Source organism: Ammospiza nelsoni, chromosome 1 (assembly GCF_027579445.1).
Source record: "Ammospiza nelsoni isolate bAmmNel1 chromosome 1, bAmmNel1.pri, whole genome shotgun sequence".
Classification (NCBI taxonomy): domain Eukaryota; kingdom Metazoa; phylum Chordata; class Aves; order Passeriformes; family Passerellidae; genus Ammospiza; species Ammospiza nelsoni.
This window is the reverse complement of record NC_080633.1, coordinates 138,048,186-138,073,693: the sequence shown is the minus strand read 5'-3', so window position 1 is coordinate 138,073,693 and position 25,508 is coordinate 138,048,186. Positions and strand designations below refer to the sequence as shown.

Here is a 25,508-nt window from a genome sequence, read left to right as displayed (position 1 = left end):
GGACAATGTTAAAAATAAAATGTGAAATGCCCATATTTGTATGTGAATTGCATGCAGTCTCTTCTTTCTTTGCATTACCCCATTCACTTCTCAGCAGTCTGCCTATTATTCTTTATTGAAATGGCTTGCTCTTAATCACAATTGCTCCATTCTAGAAATGAAGTTACGACCACTAAGTATGCTGCAATGAGCCACTACTGAAGCAGCTATAGTTAGTAAAGAAATTAGTGAGACACCATGGAACCTTCTTTGCTCTGCTTTTCAAAATAAATAGATCCCCTTGTTGCTAACAAAAACCTTTGAAGTAGATGCCATCATTCTATTCAAATTAGGCAGTAAGGGAAAAAAATTCTGAAGATAACATGCATGAAGCTTCTATGTCCTTGGGAATTCCATGGCCAGGACAGACCACTGATCTCTAAAATATTGCTTGCTGCTTCCCTAAAATATTCCCTGTCCAAGCTACATTTATGTGGAAAAAAGCAATTTTGATTTTAAAACAGTCAGTGATGAAGTCTTTTACATGAACAACAGGTGCTCTCTTTAATAATCACTGTGTGTGGCAATACCAACAACATTTTATCTTAAATGTGATCTGGTCCATTTTCAGTTGGCCAATATTCAATCTTGTCATATCTCTGTCTGCTAGATAAAAGAGCTCCAATTTATTCATCATGAAGGTATCTCTTGAGTAAGCAAGTAACTTGTTAACTTTTCATATTATGTGAATTCTGTTCACCAAAATCTTCTCTCCAGGCTTTCAAATAATTCTCATGGTGCGTTTTTCCAATTTACCACCATCCTCCTACAGTCAGACAGAGCATTGCTTTATCTGTGCAGCAAGAGCAAAGAAAGTAACACGGTCTTCAAATATCAGAATACTTAAGGTTGGAAGGGATCTCTGAAGGTCACCTTGTCCAACCCTTCTGCTCAAGCAGGGTCACCTAGTGCTGCTCTTCATACTCAATCTCTAATCAATGGATTTTAATTCTAATTCTCTAATGCTTTGAATTTTAAAGAGGCCCCTTGGCACCAGGAATTGAAAGTCAGCATCACCCAATCAGCATCACTATTTATTGATACTAAATATGACTCAAATGTCCTTTTCAATCAGAGAACAGTCGAACTTCCTGACAGTCCACTGGACTATGCTTCTTTATTTCTAGATGCATGACTACATATGATGGTACTAAGACACAGTTTGGTTTGCAACAAAACTTGTAGTTTCACCCCTTTCATTTACTGAAGCTCTTATTCCTGTGTCCATGGAGTACTTATAAATTATTCTGGTTAATCCTAAATCACTAATAAACATGTAAAATAGTGAAAAAAGCTAAATCCATACGCTATGTCACTAGAAGTGAATTCATTTGGTAATTGCCTACTGAGTAACCCATTTAAGAAATCTTCTTGTAGTGGGTTTGTGACAAGACTTTGGTAGCAGGGGGACCACAGGGGTGGATTCTGTGAAAAGCTGCCAGAAGCGGCCCCCATGTCCAATATGCCAAACAGCAGCTGGCTCTGAGATGGAGCCAGCACTGGCCAAGGCCAAGCCCAACAGTGACAGTGACAGCACCTCTGGGATAAAACATTTCAGATGGGGAAAAAATGCCAGCCAAGAGAGAGAAATGAGAGTATGTGAGAGAAACAGCCCTGCAGACACCAAGGTCAGTGAGGAAGGAGATTCCTCTGCAGCCTGTGGTGCAGAACATGGTGAAGCAGCTGTGCCCTTGCAGCCCATGGAGCAGGGGAGGAATGTGAGGGGACCTTTCCCTGAGGAAGGAGCAGCAGAGATGTATGAATGAACTGACCACAGCCCCTGTTCCCTGGCCCCTGCACTACTGAGGGGAAGAAGGAGAGAACATTGGGACTGAAGTTGAACCCAAAAAGTAGGGATGGGTGAAGGGAAGGTGTTCTAAGATTTGGGTTCATTTCTCATCACCCTACTCTGATTTGATTGATAATAAATTAAATTCATTACTCTAAGTCAAGCCTGTTTTGCCTGAGATGGTAATTGGTGAGTGACTTCTCCCTGCCCTTAGATCAACCCATGAGACTTCTGCATTTTTTCTCTCATGCCCAGCTGAGGAGAGGAGTGATAAATTGGCTTTCTGGGGAATTTGGCATCAAGCCAGGGTCAACCCATCACACTGCTTAACAGGTGTATTTTTGATAGATCTTGCTTAGATTCCAATTTTTCTGTCTTGGATAACACAACCCAAACTGTATTTTGTTGAAAAAAAATTCTCTCATTTAAGTTTCTTCATGTTACCAACCTGATGTTTCTGCTGCTGCTGCTTGCTTACATTCCTCAGGTAGGTATTGTATTTAACAATGTCTTGGCTCATCTCATCCACTCTGTCCATCAGCAGCTGCAGGCTCTTCCCAAGGTGATTACTGAAAAAGGAGAAGCATTCATGAAAGATTAAAGTTACTACAAAAAAAATTAAAAATTAAAAATTCATTCTGTCTCTTGACCAGTATTTCTGCACTAATGACACCATTTGCAATTTTTTAAGTTCCTGATTATCTTTGTTCATATATTTATTTGATGATACTTTGCATGGCATCTCCTCCTCTAGCATCTTTGCCTCACTGCAAATACCAAGTTTAAGTGTTTTGGTCTTTCTAGGAACCTCCCACTAATGAAAAAACAATACCTTGCATGAATTTACAGTTATTAGAGATGCAGGGCACACATCTAAAAGAAAAAGTCTGATGTTTTTGTGACATGTAACCCAAGCAACATTCCAGGAGATGTGCTCAAAATGTTTGGTTTCATATTACTTTTTAAAATTCACTACCTTTATTTTGTTTTGCACAAATTTTTAATTATCTCTCTGTTAAATATTATTCTGATTAAGAACAGCTAAATATTCTTCAGAACTCCATCTCATTAACCATGCCTGGAAGCTCAGCAGACATGGTTTGATCCTAGCTGTTGAGAGGGAGTCTGTGTCCTGTCCAGCCAGCTCCACATTCCATACCATAGGCAACATGGAAGCAGCAGGCTGGGCGTGTCCAGCAATGCGATCTCCTGCCTTGGCCAGACAAATGCAGTCTGTTAAACAACTTTTATTGTTACCATTTTTAGCAATGCATTCAATATTTTGCAGGAATGTTCAACTTAAGGTATACCTTCCAAGTCACAGTTTTGGAAGTTTTTAGGTTGGTGCCCATGGAGACATCCTCCTAAATTGTGTTTACAGGGTAGAGCAGTAGAAGAAGGACACTTTCTGCTCACTATTGATCTCTTTGATCAGAAGCTGTTTTGTTGGTTCTGTTGTCCTGCTTGGCTGATAACCAACAACTCAAAACTCCATCTTTCTCCTCCTTAACTGAAATCTAACAATCATGAGAGTTTCTTTCCAATTTAAAGTTTGGTGCACTTCAATGTCAGAATCCCAACCTTCAATCACTGTTTCACCATGTTATCTGAGATTCTCTCTTCTTTCACAATGCTTTCCTATCATCCTACAGCCTATGGACTGGAAAAACTCTAACTGGAAGACAAGGCATAAAGTCAAAAGAGAACCACACATGTAATACTGAGCACATCCCTAAGTGTAAATTATTTCCAGAATCCATAGAACTCACAGCTGGAGACAGAAGGTGATCATGCACTTAGGAATACCTGCAGAAAAGAGAGCAGGAGACACCCTTATCTCTGAGTGCAAGGACAGCTGTTTCACTCACTGGGCTGCTCACTGAACAAAGGCCTGCATCAGGAACCTCAGACCACAATTTATTTACAAGCCAGAGTTAAATCACACTTGCGTACAGAGGCAGATGGTGTGGAGGAGTTCAGCTCCACAGCAGCAAGAAAGGCGCCACTATAATAATTATTTTTAAACTTCTTGGGGTTTTTTTGGTTGAGCATTTCAAGCACATAATATTTAGAACTGTGGAATATTGCCATGGCCAGGAGCATGCATGCTTTCAGTTTTTTACAGAGTTTATATAGTATGGAGTTAGTGTTAGAACTGGATATTATCAGAAATGCATGTATAGGTACACACTAATAGCTTTGAAAGGTATGTGCACAACAGAAATACAGAATTATTTTAGTGTCCCTGTGAAATATAGTTGGTTACAAAGAATGATTTTATGTGAATCTCTTTGGGACCAGCTTAGTACAACAGAGCATAGAAACAGAGAGTTATTGTCAGAAGTTGCAGTAACACAGTGTTTGCTCTCATTGCCAGGGCAACAAAAAACAGATAACTTAAACAGATGTGAACTGAGACATGAAGTGATAAGTATGCTGCAAATACAGAACCAGCTTTTCCCTCAGTTCTCATGCGGCTGATACCCTTTTTTGCTCCATCCCTTAAAAAAACAGAAAGACAAATAGGAAGTAGTTTGTAAAAATGCTTACATACCATCTCTAAGGAAGTTTTATTCAGCTGAAGTTCATTCTGCTGATACTGTGGAAGTTAGATCACACTGCTTCAGCCCATAACACTCATCATACACCTAATTTGCTCAAAGGGTGCTTTAGGCACCTCCATCCATTGTGCATTCCCTACAGCAGATCTCAAAGATCACACTGCCAGGTACCTAAATGCCCTCTATGCATCAATACAATTTAAAAAAAAAAAAAAAAAAAATATATATATATATATTTAAAAAGTGGTGCCAGTAAGTGCTACTTGCATCCTTATCTAGACTCACTTCCCTACAGGGCTCTGTGACAGTCAAGTGTAGACAATGCAGAGCTCAGCACTTGCATTTGTTGTTGTTCTGGGGGGATCAGTAATAAAGAAACTGCTACTTCAATGGCTGCATTTCAGTCAGCAGATTCAGCAAAAGAGGCAATTAACTGAGTTTACATTTAAATTAGTGAGTAATGCAGACCAACAGGAACAGACCTATAAAGCAAAACAGCTGGTGCTGAGAAACCAATGGCCATGCTACATGTGTTTGGGGGGGTTCTTATCACTGCTTCTGACATGGTCCAGTGATCTGCAAGTGGCTGAGGCACAGTAATTATCCTCCCAAAGCCTCTTTTCAGTTTAGTTTCATCTGAAACAAATCAGGTCTGAGATCACACTGTGGTGATGACCTGCAGGCACTCTTGAATTAAGCTAGAAGACAGCTCCACCTCAAGATAGCACCAGGAGACCACCACTCCTCTGGTACAGTGAATCTTCATTGAAGAAAACTATCAGCTTTCATCACAAAGTCCCCCCTCTCACATGGGGACTGTGTTCTTTTTTGTGAAGAAATACAGATAAGAAAAGAGGGGGAAAATGAAAAATCAGAAGAAGTACCTGCCATGTGGATTCTTACACATCTAATGAAGAATAATCTAATGTGAGAACACTCCTTCACCACAACTGTTACCAGAATCATGGACCTGTAAGGAGTGACCCATAGAACTTCTGGAAATTTATAATTTGAGACTTATGCTTAGATAGCATAATCAAAAATGCCCCAAAATGACTAACACATACAAACTGCCAAAGGGAAACTGTCAAAGCCTCTTTACATCATAAAACACACTAGAAACTATAGTCTGGAAAGCAGTTTCCTGAGCTGTGCATTTTTTCTGTAACAACCTTATATATGATGGGATGTAATTGTTTACCCACAAGGGTAGATATAAGATCAGGTCATCGACACATGAGATTCTTTGTTTAACAGATTCCTTGTTTAACAATGATCAAATACAAGGGTCAATTAATTCTGAGGGTGAAAGGCAGAAACCTGTGAGCAGAATAGTCTAACCTGCAGATAACACTGATGTCTTTCCTGTCTTGTTCTTTCTGCTGGTGAGCCCTGCAGTTGGCAGTGATGGAATCCAGCACCCACAGAAGGAGAAAGCAACAATGACACGTTAACTGAAATCACAGATCACTCACTGCACAAGGGCATCCTTGTAGGATACAGATCTGGCTAAGAGACCTGAATACAGGCCTTGCTCTTCCCAAGGGAGTGAGTGCTCATACCGCCATACTTCCTTTAGCAGATATATTTTAAGGAGAGCAAAGGTCCAGCTCACTGCTGCCAGCAAAGGCAGTTTGAGAGGTTCCACCACCAGCATCTCCCTGCCTCTCCCTTGCCCACAGCCTACAGCACTCTGAGCTGTATGGATTCAGCTGTTTGCGTGGGCACACTTCAAACTCCTTCAGTGAAACAGTCTACTCTAAATGCAAAAACACCCCCTGTTGGGGTTTCTAGTTTTTGGGGGGAGGCAGAGGGGAAGGCTGGAAGGGAGGAGTGGGAGTTTTTAGTCTGACTTTTTCCATCAGACTATGCCACAAAAGCTATTTGTACAGCCATATTCTGAAACAGATGAGGAAATAAAAATCTTTGAGGGTGGGAGGGATGTAGAGATGAAATGGGGGTAGTGGAGAGAAACAAGACAAACAGCTGGGACTGGAACCTCAAACTGGCTCTGCTTCTGTAGCATTCATAATGGGGAACTACACATGAAGCCCATATTTACTTCAGCATCTTTAATCAGAAAAGGACTCCAGACACACTTGCTAAAGGTCTGAAACATCCAAAATGAAGCTTCAAGTCAGACAGCCAAGCTTCAAAGAGAAGCAGCAATTCCCATGGCTCCCAGTGCCCATGTGCTGCTGACTCCTTTGCCTGTGTCCAGGCACAGCTGGAATCAGCTGGCACCGTGCTGCCCCACGAGCCGGCGGCCCTGCTCCTCCTGCTCCTCCGACACCCGGGTCACTGTGCTGCACCCAGGCACCAAAGTTTGGGCTATAACAACCCTGAAGCTGGAGATGTGCAAAAAAGACAGCCCCCTAAACCTGCCTACAACTACCATTATTGGACCCCCTCACTTATTTAATTTTATTTTGCTTGCACCATGGCTAAGGAAGATGAGAGCAAGGAACAGCAAGTGGAAGCGCTGGAAAATGCTGTATCTGCTGCTCATTTTTTCCACTTTCCAGCACTCCACTGAGGCCCCCTCTCAGCCACTGCTTTTTGGGACAGGTGCCATCCTGTACAGAATTTTCCTCCTAGTGGGAACAGCTTTGGGTGGATTAGAGAAGTACTGCTGGCCAAAGCACATCTTTTTGATTAAAAATGTGTAAGGTACGTTCCCACTACTTAGCAGAACTTGTTTACATCTCAGCATTTCAGCCTGAGTTCAACCTGTGTTGTTTAAGAGGATTTTGTTTGAATGAGATATGTAAGTCAAGAGTCTTGAGTTCCATTCTGTTTTCTATTGTGACTTTGATGTGTACCTTTGGGCAACACATTTACTCTCTCTGTGTCAGGTTTTCCCACCTGCAAATTAGAGATTTTCATAATTATCTTAATAATCCGTTAAGCACATTGAGAGTTTTGAATAAGCAGTGTAATGTGTAAAGGTTAATATTGTTTTTAAAAGCCAAAGCAACCCTTCTTATATTACTTCTGCAAAAATACTGCATCTGATGTTTGAAAAATATAACTGCCAAGTAGATGTTAGTGCAGTAAATGTTCAGCACATGTTTGCTTCTACTGACGCACATTATTAGAAAAATTGTTTGAGACAAATTGAGATATTATAGAACAACCCTATTATGAAGCTAGACCACAAGAAAGCTTTTTTTAATTTAAACTAGATCATCAATAGAATAAGGAAGAGATGGATGAGAATGAGAAAGTTGGTTGTAATTATTTCCCTGCAGATCTGGAACATTATCTGACAGGATTTTAATTCTTGAGTCTCTATCAAAAGACTGGCAGTACTCCAAGGTCTTCAAGACATTTTGGTCCTTAAGGGTAGCAGGATAACTGTTTGAGTAAAAGGCCTTTACTTGCTATTACTTGCTAACCTTGTGCTAGTCTGCCTTCAACCTCTTTGCCTAGAGTACTTGAGTCAATTCGTATTACACAAGAGAAATACAACTTTATGTCCAAAAAAGTAAATTACTATATACAATTATCACAAATATACTTCAAATGGAGAAAGATACTAAGGTGCAAGCAAAGTGCCTCAAATAGGTAGAGCTTTAAACTCAGACAAGGTGGGTGGCTGAACATGTGAAAATCTTGATGAAGCAAACTCTTCAGAAGAGAGGAACTATGGGTAAATAACTTTATTGCCAAAATCATTGCTTCAGAGAGTACAGAAGTTCAGGGATGCTCTCAAGGAGCCAAAAAAGCCCCCCAAAAGCCCAACAAATCCAAGACTCCAAAGAAATAAAACAACAACAAAAACCCAAACAAAAGAAACAAACAAAAATATCACAAAACCCCAAACAAAAAACCAAAGCAAAAAAATCCCACAACTAAACAACACAAACTAAGACAAAAACCAAAAAACAAGGCCAAACCCAAAAACTAGCTCTGAAGTTACCGTCAACAACAGCAAAGTTAAGTGAGGAAGATATGCACCAAAATTAAAAGTTGTTATCTGAAATGTTTTAGCCTAAACTGCTGAAAGACAAAAATAAGGAAATGTGAAAATAAAACTCCAGAATAGTGGAGCTTTGAACTCCCTACTTCAAGTAATGCATGCTTTGACAGATTAATCTTCATAGCTGAATTCAAGGAAAAACTAGCTAAACATTTCAGCAGGCAGTACAAGTCACCTAACCTTGAATAAACAAGCATTAAAATGCTTTAATTTGCCACCTGCTTTGCCAGTTATACCAATATAAGATATCATTGAATGTAACCTGCCTGGTAACTAAAAGTAGCTATCAAATATTAAACAAAGGACACATACAAAAACCTCCAAACAACCCACTGGAGTAATTCCCAAAACTTTCCTTCAAACCAAACTAAGCACCTTACATTCCTCAAAGAGATCAGGCGAGCTTCAGAAATCTGCCAGGAAAGTCTGGTTTTAGTTTTGGGCTGGTTCTTTTCTTGTTCACCTCTCATTCCCTTTACTGATATGAAGACCAACACAAAAGCCTGTCTTGCACGGGACATTTAACACCAGAACAGAAAGTAATTTGTACATTTCTTATCTTTTATCTTGAGTCACGACAGTGGCACAGAACAGTTACTACGTAAGACCTAAAGCTGTGATTTGTGATCTGTTCAAATTACTTTCCATTTCCAGAATTGTCTTGTGTCTCTAGCAGCAGCCCTTACTAGATCCAGGGTGTCGGGTAGTCCCAGCCCTTTACACAGGAGGAAACCCAAAGAATCAACTGAGGGCAATACTGCCAGGCCACCTGGGAACCTTCTGTATCCTCAGCATGGTCCTTCCTCAATTTCACCACAAAGTGATAGAGCTCACAAGGAATCAAACCATTGTAATCTCCTGCATCCAGCCCTCACCCTCTCCTCAAATGGGAAAAGCTCTGTGATCTCTGACCATGGAAAGAAAATGACTTACAGAACACCTGCAGAGTAAACACACTGAGTATCTCAGCAAGAATTCTTCACTTCAGAAATTCCAATGTGCAAAGTAACAACTTTACTGGACAGAATTACTGACTAAGTATTACTTGTGGCATTTGTGAATTCCCCAGCAGAGTTCAACCCTACACCCGTTCTCTCTTGATCACTTCTCTAAAAGCTATCAGATCCCTCTGAACATCCACATAAGCTCAAGTAGAGAAAGTGGAAAATTTCTGCTAACTTAGGCAACACAGGGACCACTAGAAATACATATCCATTAACCTCAGCCTTACATGATGGGGGAGGGAAGGGGAGCAGGAGAAAAAAGGAAAAAGTAAAAAGGCCACTAGGATCAGAATCTCAATGCCAAAGTGAACTGTTTTACCCCAAAAACTTATTCATGAATACAACCTAGCTTCTACATGCAACAAGATACTGCATTATTTTGTGTATCTTGTTATTTTGGTCAGACCAATAATAATCCAACTGATTGTGTTGTGTAAGATTTAAATACTGCCAAATTTTTGATCATACTGCTAGAAGTCATGCCTACTTTGTTATCAAAAGTGGATTTTCAGGGCAAAGTGCTACAAGAAGAAAAAGTTATTCCTAGACAAAGTTATGAAAAGATCATTTTAGAAACTCTTAAAACAATTTCCAACATCATGAATGCTGTCTGTCATAACCATCAGTGGCATTTTTGCCAGTTTATCAGACTGTTTATTATTTTATTTTAAAATTCATCCTCCTACTGAAGATTTCTTTTTTATTAAAATAGTTTATGTAATTACTAACAGAATATTTAACAAAACCTATTTTTAATAGATCTATTTGCCCGAAATTTCTGAGTGCCCATATTTTCTTGAAAAAACACACTCTTTTGAAACATTTATCCATTTCAAGTGCGGCAAGTGTATGAGGATACGAGACTGAATTTAGCCCTTGAATCTAATGCTACAGTTTTACCATGCATTTTTCCTTCAGCAAAAGAACACGAAGGGTAAAGTGTTAACCCCATTAAAAGTCAAGGCAAAGCTTCCATGGACTGTAATGAGACTGGGATTTCACCCAAGGTGCTAAACAGTGGTTTGGGAAAGCGAATAAAAGTACATCCATTACTGTAACAAGTACTTACCTGCTAGCCAGACTGAGCAACTCATGTCTATCAGCTACTGCGGATTTCTTTTCCAGTTCCCACAACATCACATTGATCAGGTATGAATTCTTAATGACAATAGGCACTTCTTCAAACATGTTTTCATATGCAATATTTGCCTTTTTCAAGCTGTGAAAAAAGTTACAGAATATTTACTAATATAAACAGTATCTCTCTTATTCTCTTTGTTGAATTGTTCCTCCAACAAACAGTTTTGTAAAAATTCTTGATTTTCATACTTCCAAAATTAAACAAGAGTCAAGTTTTGTTAAGACAGCATTTGCATGGCAAAACCTCACGTTTATTTACAAAGACTAGGAAAAGCTGCTCTAGGAAAAATTCTCAGAAGACAAGCAGCTGCCTTGCTTGTTAATAGATTATCTACGTGAAAAAGCCTCCAGCAAGAGACTGTACTGACAGGATTAACTCTGCCCCTTCCAAAATATTTTCCTGCTTTTCCTGCCATCAGCATTTCTTGAGCAGAACTAAACAGTTAGTTACCCCATGATGCTAAAATACCTTTAAATATCATAACTACTACCAAGAAGAACAATTTTCCCAATACTTGAACAAATAAAATTTTTACTGACCAAAAAAGTAGATTCACAAAATATTGTATGTTTTGGAATAATTAAATTCTGTGGTGAATGTTAAAACATAAATTTTTAGTGTGTATTTTTTTACAAGATACACATAAAAAACTATTGCTGTTCCTTTATAATAAAATAAATAAAATAGACAGTAATACTTTTCATAAAATATGGATATAAAAGCATGATTTATAAGTCTCTAAGGAAAGAGAACCTTAATTTCTTTATATTCATACTGGATTTTGGAACAAAAACTTTTGATTTTTGCCTTCATCCCCCTTTTTTTTGACTGCTCACAGATTTGTTTGCTCATCATTACAGTTGAAGACACCAAGCAATTAAATGAATATATTTTTCCTCAAACGTTTTTCCTCAACAAAGTGATTTTAACAAGTTATTTGTGCTTTTGCCATTGAACACCAAACAGTTGGAGGCAAAGGATGCTAAGGCCTACATCTGTAACAAGTAGCCAATATTTTGAAACACAGTAATTATCCTACTTTACTCCAGAAGATGGTGTCCACATGGGGAGTTAATTTAGAACAAATCCACTGGGACAGCTATTCCAGAATACCTGTTCTATTTTAATTCTGGGGGGAAAAAAGACAGACCAGCTATTTCCCTCTCTCCATTTTTTTTTTTCTGTTTTTGGCTCTGCTCCCACTTACAGCTATCTACCCCATGGGCCTTACAGCACACCCTCTGAGTAGCCCCAAACCCAGTTTGGGTGCCCCCACTTCTGGAAATGCCCAGCCAGCCTCTCACACCTCCTCAGCCCACCGTGCCACTGCACGACTGTCACAGCCCATGCACACACTGATACATCAGATTTTAAAATACAGGATTCCATAACCCCAGGTACCGTTCTGTGTCCCAATAACTCAGGAAACCCTATGAGAAAACGTTATTTGAAGTTACTTACGCTTCTGGAGAGAAGTCTTTTTCCTTGCAAACTTCCATCAATTTGGGAGTCAGCCTATATGCCTTCAGTGACAAAGACCCTTGGGCAGTCTTAATGGGATCTATTATTAAAAATGGAAGGAAGCCTATTATTACCAAACCCGGACTGACTTTTTCTTTTTAAATATCTGAATGACATAAACAGGAGGAAAAATTACTAAGTAGTCCTAGTGAAAAAAAAAATTAAAGACAACAAACACAGAAAAGACACCATAGCAGAGGCAGTCCTATTGCACTGCTATGTAAAATACAACCAACAATATAAAGTGATGCCAAGTAGTAAACTTAGCTTGGAGAACTTGGGGGGAATCTTGATCCATTCTACTTGTATTACTTCCCCATTAAAGGTCCAATTCACATTTCCTTTTTTTGTATGAATTATCCACAGAACTTATGTTAAGAGTGACCTCATTTAAATAAAGATTCTTCCTTCCAGTCATTCTGCAGTAAATTAAAATATTAATTAAACAGCATTTTATATGAAAAAAATTAATTTTAGAGTAGCAATAAGCTAATTCAGATCAAGTTGCCATGCCACTTTGTGCATGACAATGTAAGTGGCACATACAAAGATTCGCTTTGCCTTGAATTTAGGCGGAAATTTTCTAAACAAACTGTTACATTCCTTGGACAAAGAAGCTTAACACTTGCAGCATGATAACAGCTGAAGCATGCCAACACAAGAATAAAAGCTGTGTTAACATTCATGTTGTCTGAAACTTAACACAGTAAAACTTTTAGCAATTGGTGATAAAATGAAAACCAAAATAGACTGAAACAAGTGGAAAATTCATCAAGGTCTGATGATGCAATGTTTCCAGCCAATATAAGTATACTTTAACAACTTGTTCTTTACTGTAATCCAATTGTTAACATACTGAAACAATTTTGGGGCAGCTCATAAGATTGATCGTATTCATTAGTATTTTTTCTGACAGATACTCAGGACGTTACATTTACTTCTCAGCTGGAAACTATATGCAAGTCTGCCAGATATGGCAAACTGTGAGTGTTTGGGGAGGGGGAGGCTATAAAGCTGTTAAATTGCCTACGGTTCTGATACAGCACAGAACATCTGGTCTGGAGAGCTTGAGGAAACACCATTAAATAGGCAGAAAAGAAAAAAATCTTTGTGCTAAGAAACAGTCCAGGTTTTGTATGCTTCTGTCAGAGGTATTAAAAAAACTTGGCAATTCGTGTGATGATTGGTCAGTCACGTACAGAGCCAGACACGCTAGCAAGCGGGGTTTGTTAGACATCTGGTCGGGTTCCACCAGCCCCTTCCACGAGGGAGGGGAGATGAAGGAATAAAAATGAAGCAGCTACTCCAGCATTCCAAAACGTACACATCAGGGCTCTGATAGCAAGAAAAATAAACAGAAAGAAGGAAACCCTGTCTAGACTTAGCTGCTGCTGAGGCTGCTGTAGACACAGGGTTGGTATTTACTCGAAAAGGCCTGCCAGGCTACTCTTACAGGCAAAAGACAGAATACAAAAATAGTAGTAATAATATTAAGAGGGGAAAAGAGTAATAAAGGAAACCTCATACTAACCGTAAATGAGAACTACAGACTCCTCAATTGCATGCTGGTAACTGAACTGGGAGTCCAGGAGGGCACGGGTGACAAAAGAGCCATAGTATGTGGACTGGTACCAGCCAACGTGAAGATGATCAATGTTTACGTGGCGCAGGCTTCGCATCATTTCCATCTGGTATTGGACTGGATTAAATAAAAGGCGTGTTAAAAAAGTAAACTTACACAATCGGTAGTATTTAAAGAGAAAACTTGATATTAAATGAGTCAATTGTATTTTATTTTCATTTTTGCAACTGCCTAGAAATTTGTTTACTCACTGCACTGTCTTTATTAAAACCCAGAGTTTCTCAGCGAATGAGAGTAAAACCAGCCTGAGTAAGCAAACTTTTTCCAGCTGCAGTTAATTGCTACAGTGATCAACAAACTGTTACACGTCATTTACAATGTGCATTACCTTCCACATTCATAAAAAAAAATCTGATACTGGGGGTTTCATTAAGCAGTAACATTTTACCATTTAGTAACAAAGACTTATTGTGATTTAAGTAATAGACAGCAATGCTGTCTGGAATTAGGTAACTTTTGGATTCAAAAGGAGAATTATTTAATGAATATATGAAATTGATTATAAACTGTCTTTTTCACAACATAAAACTACATTTTCAGTATCAGAGCTTGGGGAACCAGCTACAGCTGTTAAGATACTTTTGATTGCATTTTATTTCCAATTTTCAACACTGTTTCTTCTTTTTGGTGCGTATAAATGCAAAGGATGCATGCATGTACATACTCTTGTTTATAATACACATGCATCTAAATACAGCAAGTTACCTTAAACAAAAAAAGCCTTTTGTAAGGCTTTTTACACCAGCAGCTGTAATGTTTCCTTGTACCAACACAAAATTCTATTTCTATTAAATGCTTCATTCAAACAATCACCTTCATGGAACAGAGTTCTGTTCAGGAATATTTAACACAATCTCATCAAACAGAACAACATGCTTTATCACTTATCAGACCTTTTAAACAGACAGGCACTGTGACTGCTGGTTAAATTTAAGGAAAGAGAAATCAGTGTGATTATCAGATGAACCAACATTCGGAGCCAACTCACAGCCAAATCAAATGCAAAAACACTACACAATCCTTAAGTTTTGTCTGCAGCTGCAAAAATTACAAAGATAACACACACCCCCCATGTGTTCTTTTTTGGCAATTTTTTTCAAGGCTTCTCCTTGTACTGATGCAAATATGATATTCATTATAAAAGAGAGAAACACAAATTAATTAGCTGTGGAATGTGCTACATTTTCAGACCCTACTTCATATCCTTTCAAAAGGAGAAAAAAAATCCAAACATATTATTTAAAGATACGAGGAGACATTCTTCAAGACTGGACAAATATTTTTCCAACTTATCACTCATCCTTGCATCACAAACTACATTCTGCAGTCTTCTTAAATTGCCTTTTCATTAAATTGCCATATCTGGCTGACTGTTGTATTCTAGTAACCTACATACACTCACAGAAACCTTTGCAGACTCCTTCTATCACTACATGCTGGTGATTGTATTTTATACCATAGTATCTTAACAGGAATTACTTGAAATTTGTTTTTCATCCAGGGCACCGTGATAATCCAGCATCCCACAACCAATACAGGAAAACCATGTGGGCTCTGTTCTAGCACAGCCAGCAAAGGAGAGGCCTGCTTGATGTGGGTGTCTCTAAACCTAGGCAAATCTGGAGATGCCTCTACACTCTTCAGGGCAGCCTGCACAATTGATCAAACAGCTATTTCCAAGTCAGAATGAAAATCTTTCCCCTTGCCAGACCTAAGCAAGCTCATTGTGCTACTTCCAGAAACAGAGGCCAGGCTGAACACAGCTGCTTACCCAGAGCCCAATGCTTTTTCATCTCAGTGTTTAGCTCAAAAGAAAAGATCTAGTTTGTCAAAGAGGTTCAGTCCTTTAAAAGTTTTTGTGGACTTTTTGGAGGCGAAGATGGTAAGTTTCTAAATTTTATAATTAAAACAAGAAAACAGACATCCCCCAAAACAAACTAAAAGACTCCTCATGTAAGCATGATTTTGAATTGAAAAAGCATATCCAGTTATTAAGTATAGCTAGAATAAACTCTTTTGGTTAAAATAAGCTTTTCAAAGGTGCATCTGTGTAGAAAGCAAGAACGACTTGTTTCTCATATGACTTGCTACAACATGCTAAAAAATGAAATTATAGTTAGATCCTCTGTAGCCAGATGAAGTCATTAAGGGGAAAAAACTAGGAAGGATTTTGTGATTATCAAATTTAATTAAATTAAATGTGGACTTTTAGATAGCTGAGCTAGACTTCTTGCAGTGGCAATTCTCTTGTAATGCTGGACACTCTCAAAGTAGAGATGGTCATGTAATGATGGGGAAAAGATACTTAGACATAGATTCCTATGAAGTCATGTGGCTGATACATCCAGATAATTTCCACCTTGAGAAGTGTAATATTCAAGAGCAGGAAAACATCCAGGTCTTTAACAAACTTGAATAAAGGCATATCATGCTCTCAAAAGTGTTCCTCTGGGAGCTAACTGGTAACCAAGTTCCAGAAACAAGTTCTTTTCTTAAACACAGTACACCCAGCTACATGTAAGAGATGTAACACGATGCAAGAGATATTATCCAGAAGAAAAAGGACTCACTGAAAACCATCCAGATTTCATGTCAGCAATTCCTCCTCTCATGACTGTTAGCAGTTAGCTGATAATGAAGGCAATAGTGGAAAAAATGTCAAAGAACCAATAAAGCATCAATAGCTAACATCTTTGCCTTGGGAAAACAACTGCAGAAATTAAAACATGATGCAGTCCCCACCAGGGAGAAATGGAAACTCTTTTAACCAAACATATATATTTTATAACATGTATTAGTAGCTAGATAGCTCCAACAAGCTGCCAACTTGCACAAATGGATAACAGCCCCCAAGCTGCTTTCGTTGATACCGTTACCACTGTTTCTTTACATCCTTTGCCCAATCTACAGAACGTCATCTTTTCACCTAGAAGCTTAGCACAGACTGGGCAAGAGTTCTCTCTCTCCTTTCCTTCTATTTATTGCTCAATCTGCTAGCATTTGGGACAGCTGTGCACTTTTTTGTGTCACAGTCCCTCCCAAGCCACTCTGCAAAGCTGACACTGAAAGAGCCTCTTAGTCTACGAGCACCCAGAACTGAGGTGAGCAGAGAAAAGGGTAGGGGAAGAACCAGACCAGGATGCTGCCTCCTTCTCCCTCACATCTAGACAGTGTACCTGCACTTTAAAACAAACTATTTGTTCAGGGATGTCCTTATGAGGAAAGGCAACAGCCACGCCTGCACTTCCCAGCAGTGCTGCTTGCCCTGAGAACGGGCAAACTCTGAGCCTGAGCCACCAATGCTCTCCTGAGCACCTTTCTGAGATTCTTAGATTTTAAAAGTTTTTTTAAAAATCTTTTAAAAGATTTTTAAAAGAATCTCAGTTTTCTTATTATTAAAAAACACCACCTCCTTCCTCTAAAAGGATATTTTTTTGTTAGTTTGCAACCAAATAGGTGGGGGGAGGGAATAAAGGAAGCTAGAAAGCATTACTATAACTTGCCTAAAGCAAACAAAAGTGCAAAACTATACAATACGGGGTTTTGTTTAAAAATGACTGACTTATGTGGATTTGTATTACCAAAATGCCTTGACTGAAAAACCTTGACAGTAAACCCTATTATAGCAGTTTATTTTATTTTAATAAATACTGTAAAAGATTTTTTAAAGTAATAGAATAACAAAGACATTTTCCTTTTCTAGAAAGTACTGCCAATATTAGAAACTTTATCTGGGCTTTAACATATAGGAGATGTATACCCTACCTTACCAACAAAAAAAATCCTCAAAAAAACCCAAACCACGCCAAAAAAACCACAACCAAAGAAAAAATGTACATAATATACCAGATACAAGACAAAGAATTGAGCCCTGATGTAATGGCCCATTCAACACTGGGACAATTCAGCCATGTTTTCTATAACTTAAAATATCTGGTCAGTAATTTCACTATTTGAAAGCCTAATTTCAGAATAGGTCAAATCAGCTGAAGCACTAAAAAAAAGGTCCATCATTATTCTAAAATGCAAACAAATCTAAAAGTCAAGAGTTCAAAAACAACTGGCAAATGATGCAAGTTTACTTATTATTGAATTGTTTCTTTACCAAGAAAAATTCATTAGAATTCACCTCTCATGGGATCACATATGCATGTTGCTGACTGAAACAGTGATTGTTATCATCAGAGGAGATTCATTTCAGCCTGGCCACATTCAGACTATCAGTAACTATTGCGACACGTGGGTGATCAATAGTGGCCTGCCTGGAGGCAATATATTTGATGACACCTCACTGGCTCAAGGCCTTAATTTCCAAAAGATAACTCAAGTTGATACACTTTAAGAAATTTGATTTTAAGAGCAGCAATCCACATGCCTCCTAAAAAGCCACACCCCACTGAAATGGAAGGACTCTGTACCAGTGTTAGGTGCCACAGACTGACTGGTTTTATGCTGCTCATCACCCAGCTTGCTGCAGTGGGCCCTGTGCAAAAGAAGTAACAACCAACTCTAAGCTACAAACCACTAGCACCTGTACAGTGTTCAGCCACCTCGGTCTGCCACTCACAACTTAGTGTTTGCCTCAACCCATGTGTCCCAAATTTGTCCTTTAAGTGTGCTCAAAGAGCAGAAGTTGCACGTGCCTTCAGAAAGGCAGGTCACTGGTTCAAGAACAAAGAGGACCTTGACTGCTCCCTCCCCTTCTACAGCCTCCTCACAAAGACACTCAAGGAGAATGAATCTGAGGATGAATATTGTTTCCCCAAAGAATGGTGAGCACCCAGAAGACACATGAAGTAAAACTACCTAAAATTTACTCAAGATTAGGCATACTGTCCAAGGGACACAAAAGTCCATCAGAAGAGACAGCACCCAGTCTCTGTGCCAACACTTCTCTGAATTTAACAAGCAACATGAACACAGCAAATTGTGGTTAATCTGGTCAAAATATACTGAAAAACAACCAAAATATTCCTTTTGTAGCACCACTATTAATGTGGATTGTATTTTAATGCAATAATTTATCTGTTTTGAAGTGCTACCATGTGGTAGCATGCGTACTGAACAAGTGCTATACACTTCGCAACACAGAAAAATTTGGGGTTTTCTATAGATATTAACTTTGCCAAACCACATGTATGCTTCAGACAGTATCTTCAATGACTAAACCAAGTTAGCAGATGCTAGTTCAAGGAACCAGCATATGCATTTGAAAAGAAGGAAAATTGATTTATTTAATTTAGCACAGAGAATTATGGAGACAACAGATTAATTTGTTTCCCTCCACACACACAATCTCAATTAATTGTCTAAAAAACTATGAATCACAATAACTGCATCTATTGATAACAATTCCAATTGTGAAGATACAAAAAAAAAGGAATGCCACAACCAACTTGTTATGGTTAAAAAATACAACTAAAAAGAATGAGAAAAGAGAAACCAGAATTCAGAATTAATTCCAGCAAAGGCAACGTTTCATCTGAAAAAGCCTTTAGATACTGCTGAAATATATTTCAGCAGTATCTGTCTAAAGTGTGCAACACATATGCATACAAATATTTACAGATTTTTATCTATATCTAACCACCTCACACATACACACTTCTCCCAAGACAAATGCTCAAGCTCAGTAACCCAACAATTCCCCTATTCATGGAGAAAAAAAATTAAAAGTAAATATTGCCTTCCTCAATAATATTAATTTCCTCCTCTGAAATATCAAGTCATGGTTACAAAACAGTGCTCTATTTTATGCACTTTTGCTATACAGGGCTGGAAGCACCTGACCTCGTCTAAACTTGGAAGTTAAGCAGACCAGGTTCTGTAGGTAGCTGGATGGGGAAAAAAATCATGAAAATAGGCATAAGTCCAAGAGTCATAGTCATAAAAGCACAAAATGAAAAGCAAGTCGAAAGACTTAATTCAACCCTATTTTAATTGCTAAATTGAAGAATGAAAAAAAGGGTAGAACCTATGTGGCCAAATCACAGAATCCTTATCACTGGGTTGGAAGAGACCCTCAAGATCACCAAGTCCAACCCAGCCCCAACACCTCAACTAAACCCTGGCACCCAGTGCCACATCCAGGCTTTTTTTAAACACATCCAGGAATGGTGACTCCATCACCTCCCCAGCAGACCATTCCAGTACATTATCACCCTTTCTGTAAAAAACTTTTTCCTAATATCCAACCTATATTTCCCTTGGCGCAGCTTGAGTCTGTGTCCTCTCATTCTGTCAGTTGCTGCCTGGAGAAAGAGACCAACCCCCAGCTGACCACAGCCGCCTTTCAGGGAGCTGTAGAGAGTGATAAGGTCACCCCTGAGTCTCCTTTTCTCCAGGCTAAACACCCCCAGCTCCCTCAGTTGTTCCTCATAGAACTTGTGTTCCAAGCCCCTCACCAGCTTTTTTTTTTTTTTTTATGGTGTTCTAATGAGTTACAACGGAGGAAGAAAAACTGAACATTCACAAATCTGCATTTTTTGTACAGGCTATGAGATAAATTGGCTACAAATCTTTAGGAATCCCCTCCATCTATGCCACCAACACTACTGCTCAAATAAAAGCCAACCTCTTCTAAGTGTATGCTTATTACAACAACTGAAGCTTTGCTAGTACCTTCATGTTTTTCTACAACAAAATGGTCCTTGCTTTTATGAGAAAGAATAAGAGAAACAGAAGAGGAAAGACTCTTCAGTGCTAATTCATTATGTACACTCAGTAAACTCATTCATTATTTTTAACCACGATCAAAACCCAATGTTAGTTTTATGACAGAACTGTGTGATATTAATTGTGCTCAACAGAATAAAGTACAAGACACCCAGAGGAGATATCACAATCAGTAGGTGAACAGTGAAAAGTAACAGAACATAATAAAAATAAAACCCCACATTTGGAGTGCTTCTGTCGGGAGATACTTACCCAAGTACCTCCAGACTGCTCTTTGTTACCACTTTAGCCAGCAGTTGCCAGAGCACAGTCCCCAGCAGAGCTGATGACCACAGCCCCAATATCAGGGACAGGGAGAACTGTCCTGGGATCAGGGACACCCCAGCACAGCCAGCAGTGACTGCCCATGACTACCTTGCTACTTTACAGAGGAGGCTCCAAGCCACAGGCCAGCACAAGGACAGCTGACAGCTCTGACCAAGTAGGGCAAGGGAGGAAAGGGCGGCTCTGTCACTGGGGGGAATAAAGAATGAGGACAAGTTTTGAGAGCAAATGAGTAAAACAAGTGGATGGGGAGCACGGGGATGTGCGTGACAGGACAAGGGGAAAGCAGAAAATGGAAGCACACCACTTCCTGCACATGTGCTGGCACTCACCCAGGGGTTTCTGACAGTGGGTTTGGGACTCCGGTCTAAGCACACAATCAGTGAATTAGGAGGCAATCAAAGCCATCAACCTATTACAGCATTTTATTAACACATGAGCAAAACACTCAGATAAGCCTTTGGACAAGCTAAATCTCACTGACCACACAATTCTCTACACAATTCAAGATAACGGAAACTTGTCCTGTTTTTAAATAAGTACATTCAAGCCTGAAGACGACTCTAAATGTGATGGGTAGGACTGTCAAGGTAACTTGTGAAATTGTCTTCTAATGTATGCAACACTATTCCAAAGGATAAAAGCATTATAATACTATCTTTCAGAAATATTAAAACACTGAGTTTTCAAAAAGCAATTTTAATTCAGAAATTTGCCACAAACTAGCATCTTGAAATAATGTTAAAATCAAGCAATATAATTAAACTATTTTGTTGGCAATGATTATCAAGAAGAAATGGTCAAAAGAAAAAGCAACATTTGAAGGCTTTCTGCCCCCTCTTTTGAGTATTTTTTCACATTTATCTAGAAAGATCCATCTTCACAGCATCTTACTAACACTTGGCAATTAATCCTCCATCTCCTCCTATAGGGCAGGCAAACACTATTCTTGTCCAAGCATTCATTTGGCTAACTACACTACTATTTCTACATTGATTGAAGAGAAATTTGATATGAGATCAAAATCTTTATCCAGAGAAAAAGTTTCAGTCAGCCTACATTGTCATGACAGCAGTAAATTCTACTACTAAAAATGCCATCTGTTCACCCTAAAGCTTGCTTTCCTTGTAAGAAGGCAGGAAGATGATATCTCATTTCCTAATAAACATCACATGCCTAATGAAAGCATCAACTGTTTTCTATTAGGAGTGTATTCCCATGGACTTCAGCACCTTGAAGCCTTTACTTACACCAATTTTGTCCAGTGTCATTCTAGCTGCTAACATGAAAGTAGGATTAAAGGCATGAAAAGGAATTAGCATGGTCAAAAATCAACTCTGTGTTACAGTAACCTCATATCTAACAAAGCACACCCTTTAAAAAATGTTTTTTTAAAGTTTCTTAAGATATCTTTTGTTTAACAGCCATTGATTTTAGCTTGTTTACTCTAGTGAGGATACATTAACAGGTAAAAGCTCTCTCTTTACAAAATATCAACATATTCTTTACAACATATCTACCTTAATGCTCTAAGTTACAAAGCAATTAAGCACACAATAACACAAAAATGTGTGGTGAAACTAATTCCTTTCCTACATAAATGTCAATCAGATTAATGTATTTTTTATGAAATTTTATATTACATAAATACTCAAAGAGGTTATTCAATTACCGGGAAAATTTTGGAAATGTTTAAAGATTAATGAATTACACAGTCACTTTTACTTTAATATAACACAGATTTTCATATTCAACAATTTGAAAGCAGAACAGGAACAGACTGAAATGGAAACAACTCAAAAATCACTGCATTTTGAAAATCAGTAATTTCAGCATGCATCACAAGAAAGTCAGTCTCAGTTAATAACTTTTCAGTAAGTGAAGAAAAATGATGACTTCACATAATGGGTTTTGGCCCTTTTAAATTCCTCATCTCCCTGAAAACACAGGAAAAAAAACACTTTTCTTCTTTGTAAAGCTTCAAAGTTTGGGTATTTTCTACCAATAACTGTTTGCACTGCTGAAATTCAAAGGGCAATGGGAAGTGGAGGGACATCTTCCACAGCTTATTTAAAGTCAAGACACCCATCTTGTGTTACCAGATACAATGAAGCAAGTGGTTTTCTGATGGCTTGGTATTAAATATGCACAAGTCTGCTTTCAAGAATTTTTCACATTGTTCTTAAGTTTCAAGCTCATAAAACACGGTCTGAGCACTGAAGCACACACAGCCCCCATACAGCAATATTCCTGAATTGTCTTTATAGCAATTCATTGCTACTGCCTATTTTTTCAGCTGAAAGTTACAGCAGTTATTTTTCTGTGACCTCCATCAGCCCATCATGTAGGGATAACACTACTAAACATTTAGCAGCGAGACTCAGTGAAGTTCCAATTTTTGGCAAAACAAAAGAACATGGTAGCCACCACCATAAACTCATCCTTTGAATCAAAATTACACAGGTATTTTATTAAAAAATAAAAAGATTATTATATCTTCAGCATTGCCCTTACTGCTGCTTCTGCTGGGGTTCTACTGTGCAGGGCAGGACCTGCCCATGCACCAGGAAGGCCTGAAGCAGTCAGCAGCTACTGCTCCTTTCAGGAAGGCAGAAGGACCCCACACAACCCCCAAAATTCAACTAGTTTGACAAAGTCTACCAGTTTTGTCTAGCCCAGGTGCTGCTACTTGCTGAGCAAACAGCTATGAAATGCCACATTAACTTCTTTCTCTTCAGTAAGAGCAGCACTTAACTATCACCCCTCATTTAACACAGCAACTAGGAGATTTGTCTAATACCTACATGAACACAATGTCACAAGGACGCTTCAGTACATCACTTAAAACATTCTCAGAGCCCCACTTACACCTCCAAGGAACACATCCCATTGAGCAGTCCAGGACACAGTCTGAGACATCCCATCTGACCAGCTTAGAGAGCAATGACTGAGCTGAAAGCTCTAACAAAGGGCAGCTTCACTTGGATCTCTGCTGCAGGACCATCTACAAGTGCTCCTCGTGGCTGCCAGCCACGTCTTCAAGCCATGAGCAACACTTTAACTCACAGGAGGTACAAGTAAGTCAGAATTCAAGCCAAGCCCTACCCAGCAGACAGATGACAAAGTATCTCTTCACTACAAGATCCAGGGTCACACATTCGCTTTGCCAAGCATTGACTTCCAGATAAAATGACTCAAGTCCTTTTGCTTGCAATCCCTGCCACAACAGAAATCTCTGCCCTTGTTTAGCTTGCAGGCAGATTAGAGTGACAGGTTCCCTTCTGGTTTAGTTCCTGAGCTAATGATTGCCACTACACAACAGACACACATATTTAACACCACTTCTTATCACTAGGCAACTCTTCAAAAGAGAAGGAAAACTCAGCTTTTTTTATCCAAACTCTAACACAAAAAATTCTCAACATGCAGGCTTACAAAAGGGTAAGTAAACAACCCAGCCACCTAAAGGTTTCTCTGGATGAAGTGAAAGGTTTGCATTGCACATGTGGAGGCCACGGATCCATACAGAGATGATGCCTAATGAGAGCCAGAACTGAGTATATCAGACAACTCCCTTTTTTGAGTAGCACATTTTACACTAGTATTTTATTGTAGCATGATGGCTACCAAGAGCTGCTTGCAATTTTCTTCAGGATAGTTTTAAGTTTGTGAAATAATAGGAAGGAAACTGATTTTAGATGGGTTCAAAAGTAGAAGACACTGATGAACATTTTCTAGGGAGCTTGAGGAAAAGATTCAATTTTGGAGGAAGAATAAGACTAGTGGTTCAAACCTTGTGAAAGCATTTGCCCAAAAGACTCTTAAATTACTGCAATTAGATCACAAGACATTTTCTGCTTCTTTATTAAGTCTTCCCTGCCAAACAACAGTCACAGCACAATTACTTTGGAAGCTGTTGGCTGCACCAAGAAACAACAGATTAAATCAAATGTCATAGAGGTAGTCCCTTCCTGCATGTGAAAATCAGCCTCCTTTGCTCCCTAAATATTACATATAATATTGTGTGCATTTCAACATGACGGGTGATACCATTAGAAGGATATTGGAGATGCAAGAAATTATATGGTGGCCACATATGCTAGCAGGCAGCAAGAGCTTACAGTGAGAGATATGACACTGATAAAAAAATCATCATCCAGAGCTGATGGCATCCAAATTTTCATCACATCTCATCCCATACAGCTAAGCAGTGATGCTAGAAAAAAGCCAGTGTTATGCCTTATTAGGTAAAACCTTTTAATGCCAATTTGAAATCAGAAATGTTCAAGAACATCACTAATACATTGTACTGTTTCCTTTTATGACTACTACCACAGCATCTATCAATTAATTAGCATGTGCAACATTTAATTAGTGAAAGAATATTACAGCACTTAAGGTTTTAAAAGTGTTACAGTTTCAGGCATAGCAACACAGACTTCTAAATAACTCCAAAATGATGCTTTAAAACAGGGTTAGCAATTCACAGCCCAGGTGCCATGGAAATCCAGCAGTACAGTTTTGAAAGGCTCAGTGGCAGCTACCATGCCACTTTACCACAAGAACCACCACAGTTAGGGAGACACACACACACCAGATCTTGCTTTAACACACAGGAATCTACTGCAGCACCTAAACAACAATGCATCAGCTTTCAGAGGCCTCCTATGTGGATGTAAAAAAAGTAAAACCTGGTACACCAGAATGGCATTTCAACTGATCAAGACAGACCAGACTAACTGTGCATTAACTGCATTAACATTTTCCAAATCCCCAAACTAGTTCTATACCAGACTTCCAACCTTGTCCTGAACAACCTGCACAGTTAAC

The 25,508-nt window shown here is 38.8% G+C and overlaps 1 protein-coding gene across 1 annotated transcript in view; it reads right to left on the bottom strand.

Moving 5' to 3' along the window:
• The window catches only part of EIF3H (eukaryotic translation initiation factor 3 subunit H), an 86,450-nt gene that overhangs the window by 3,414 nt on the left and 57,528 nt on the right, over nt 1-25,508 (bottom strand). Inside the window, exons 3-6 of the mRNA XM_059472274.1 lie at nt 13,569-13,736; nt 11,978-12,077; nt 10,445-10,594; nt 2,277-2,397 (exon numbers count right to left, since the gene is read on the bottom strand). Coding sequence (XP_059328257.1) covers nt 2,277-2,397; nt 10,445-10,594; nt 11,978-12,077; nt 13,569-13,736 — 539 coding nt within the window. The remainder of the gene's footprint in view (nt 1-2,276; nt 2,398-10,444; nt 10,595-11,977; nt 12,078-13,568; nt 13,737-25,508) is intronic.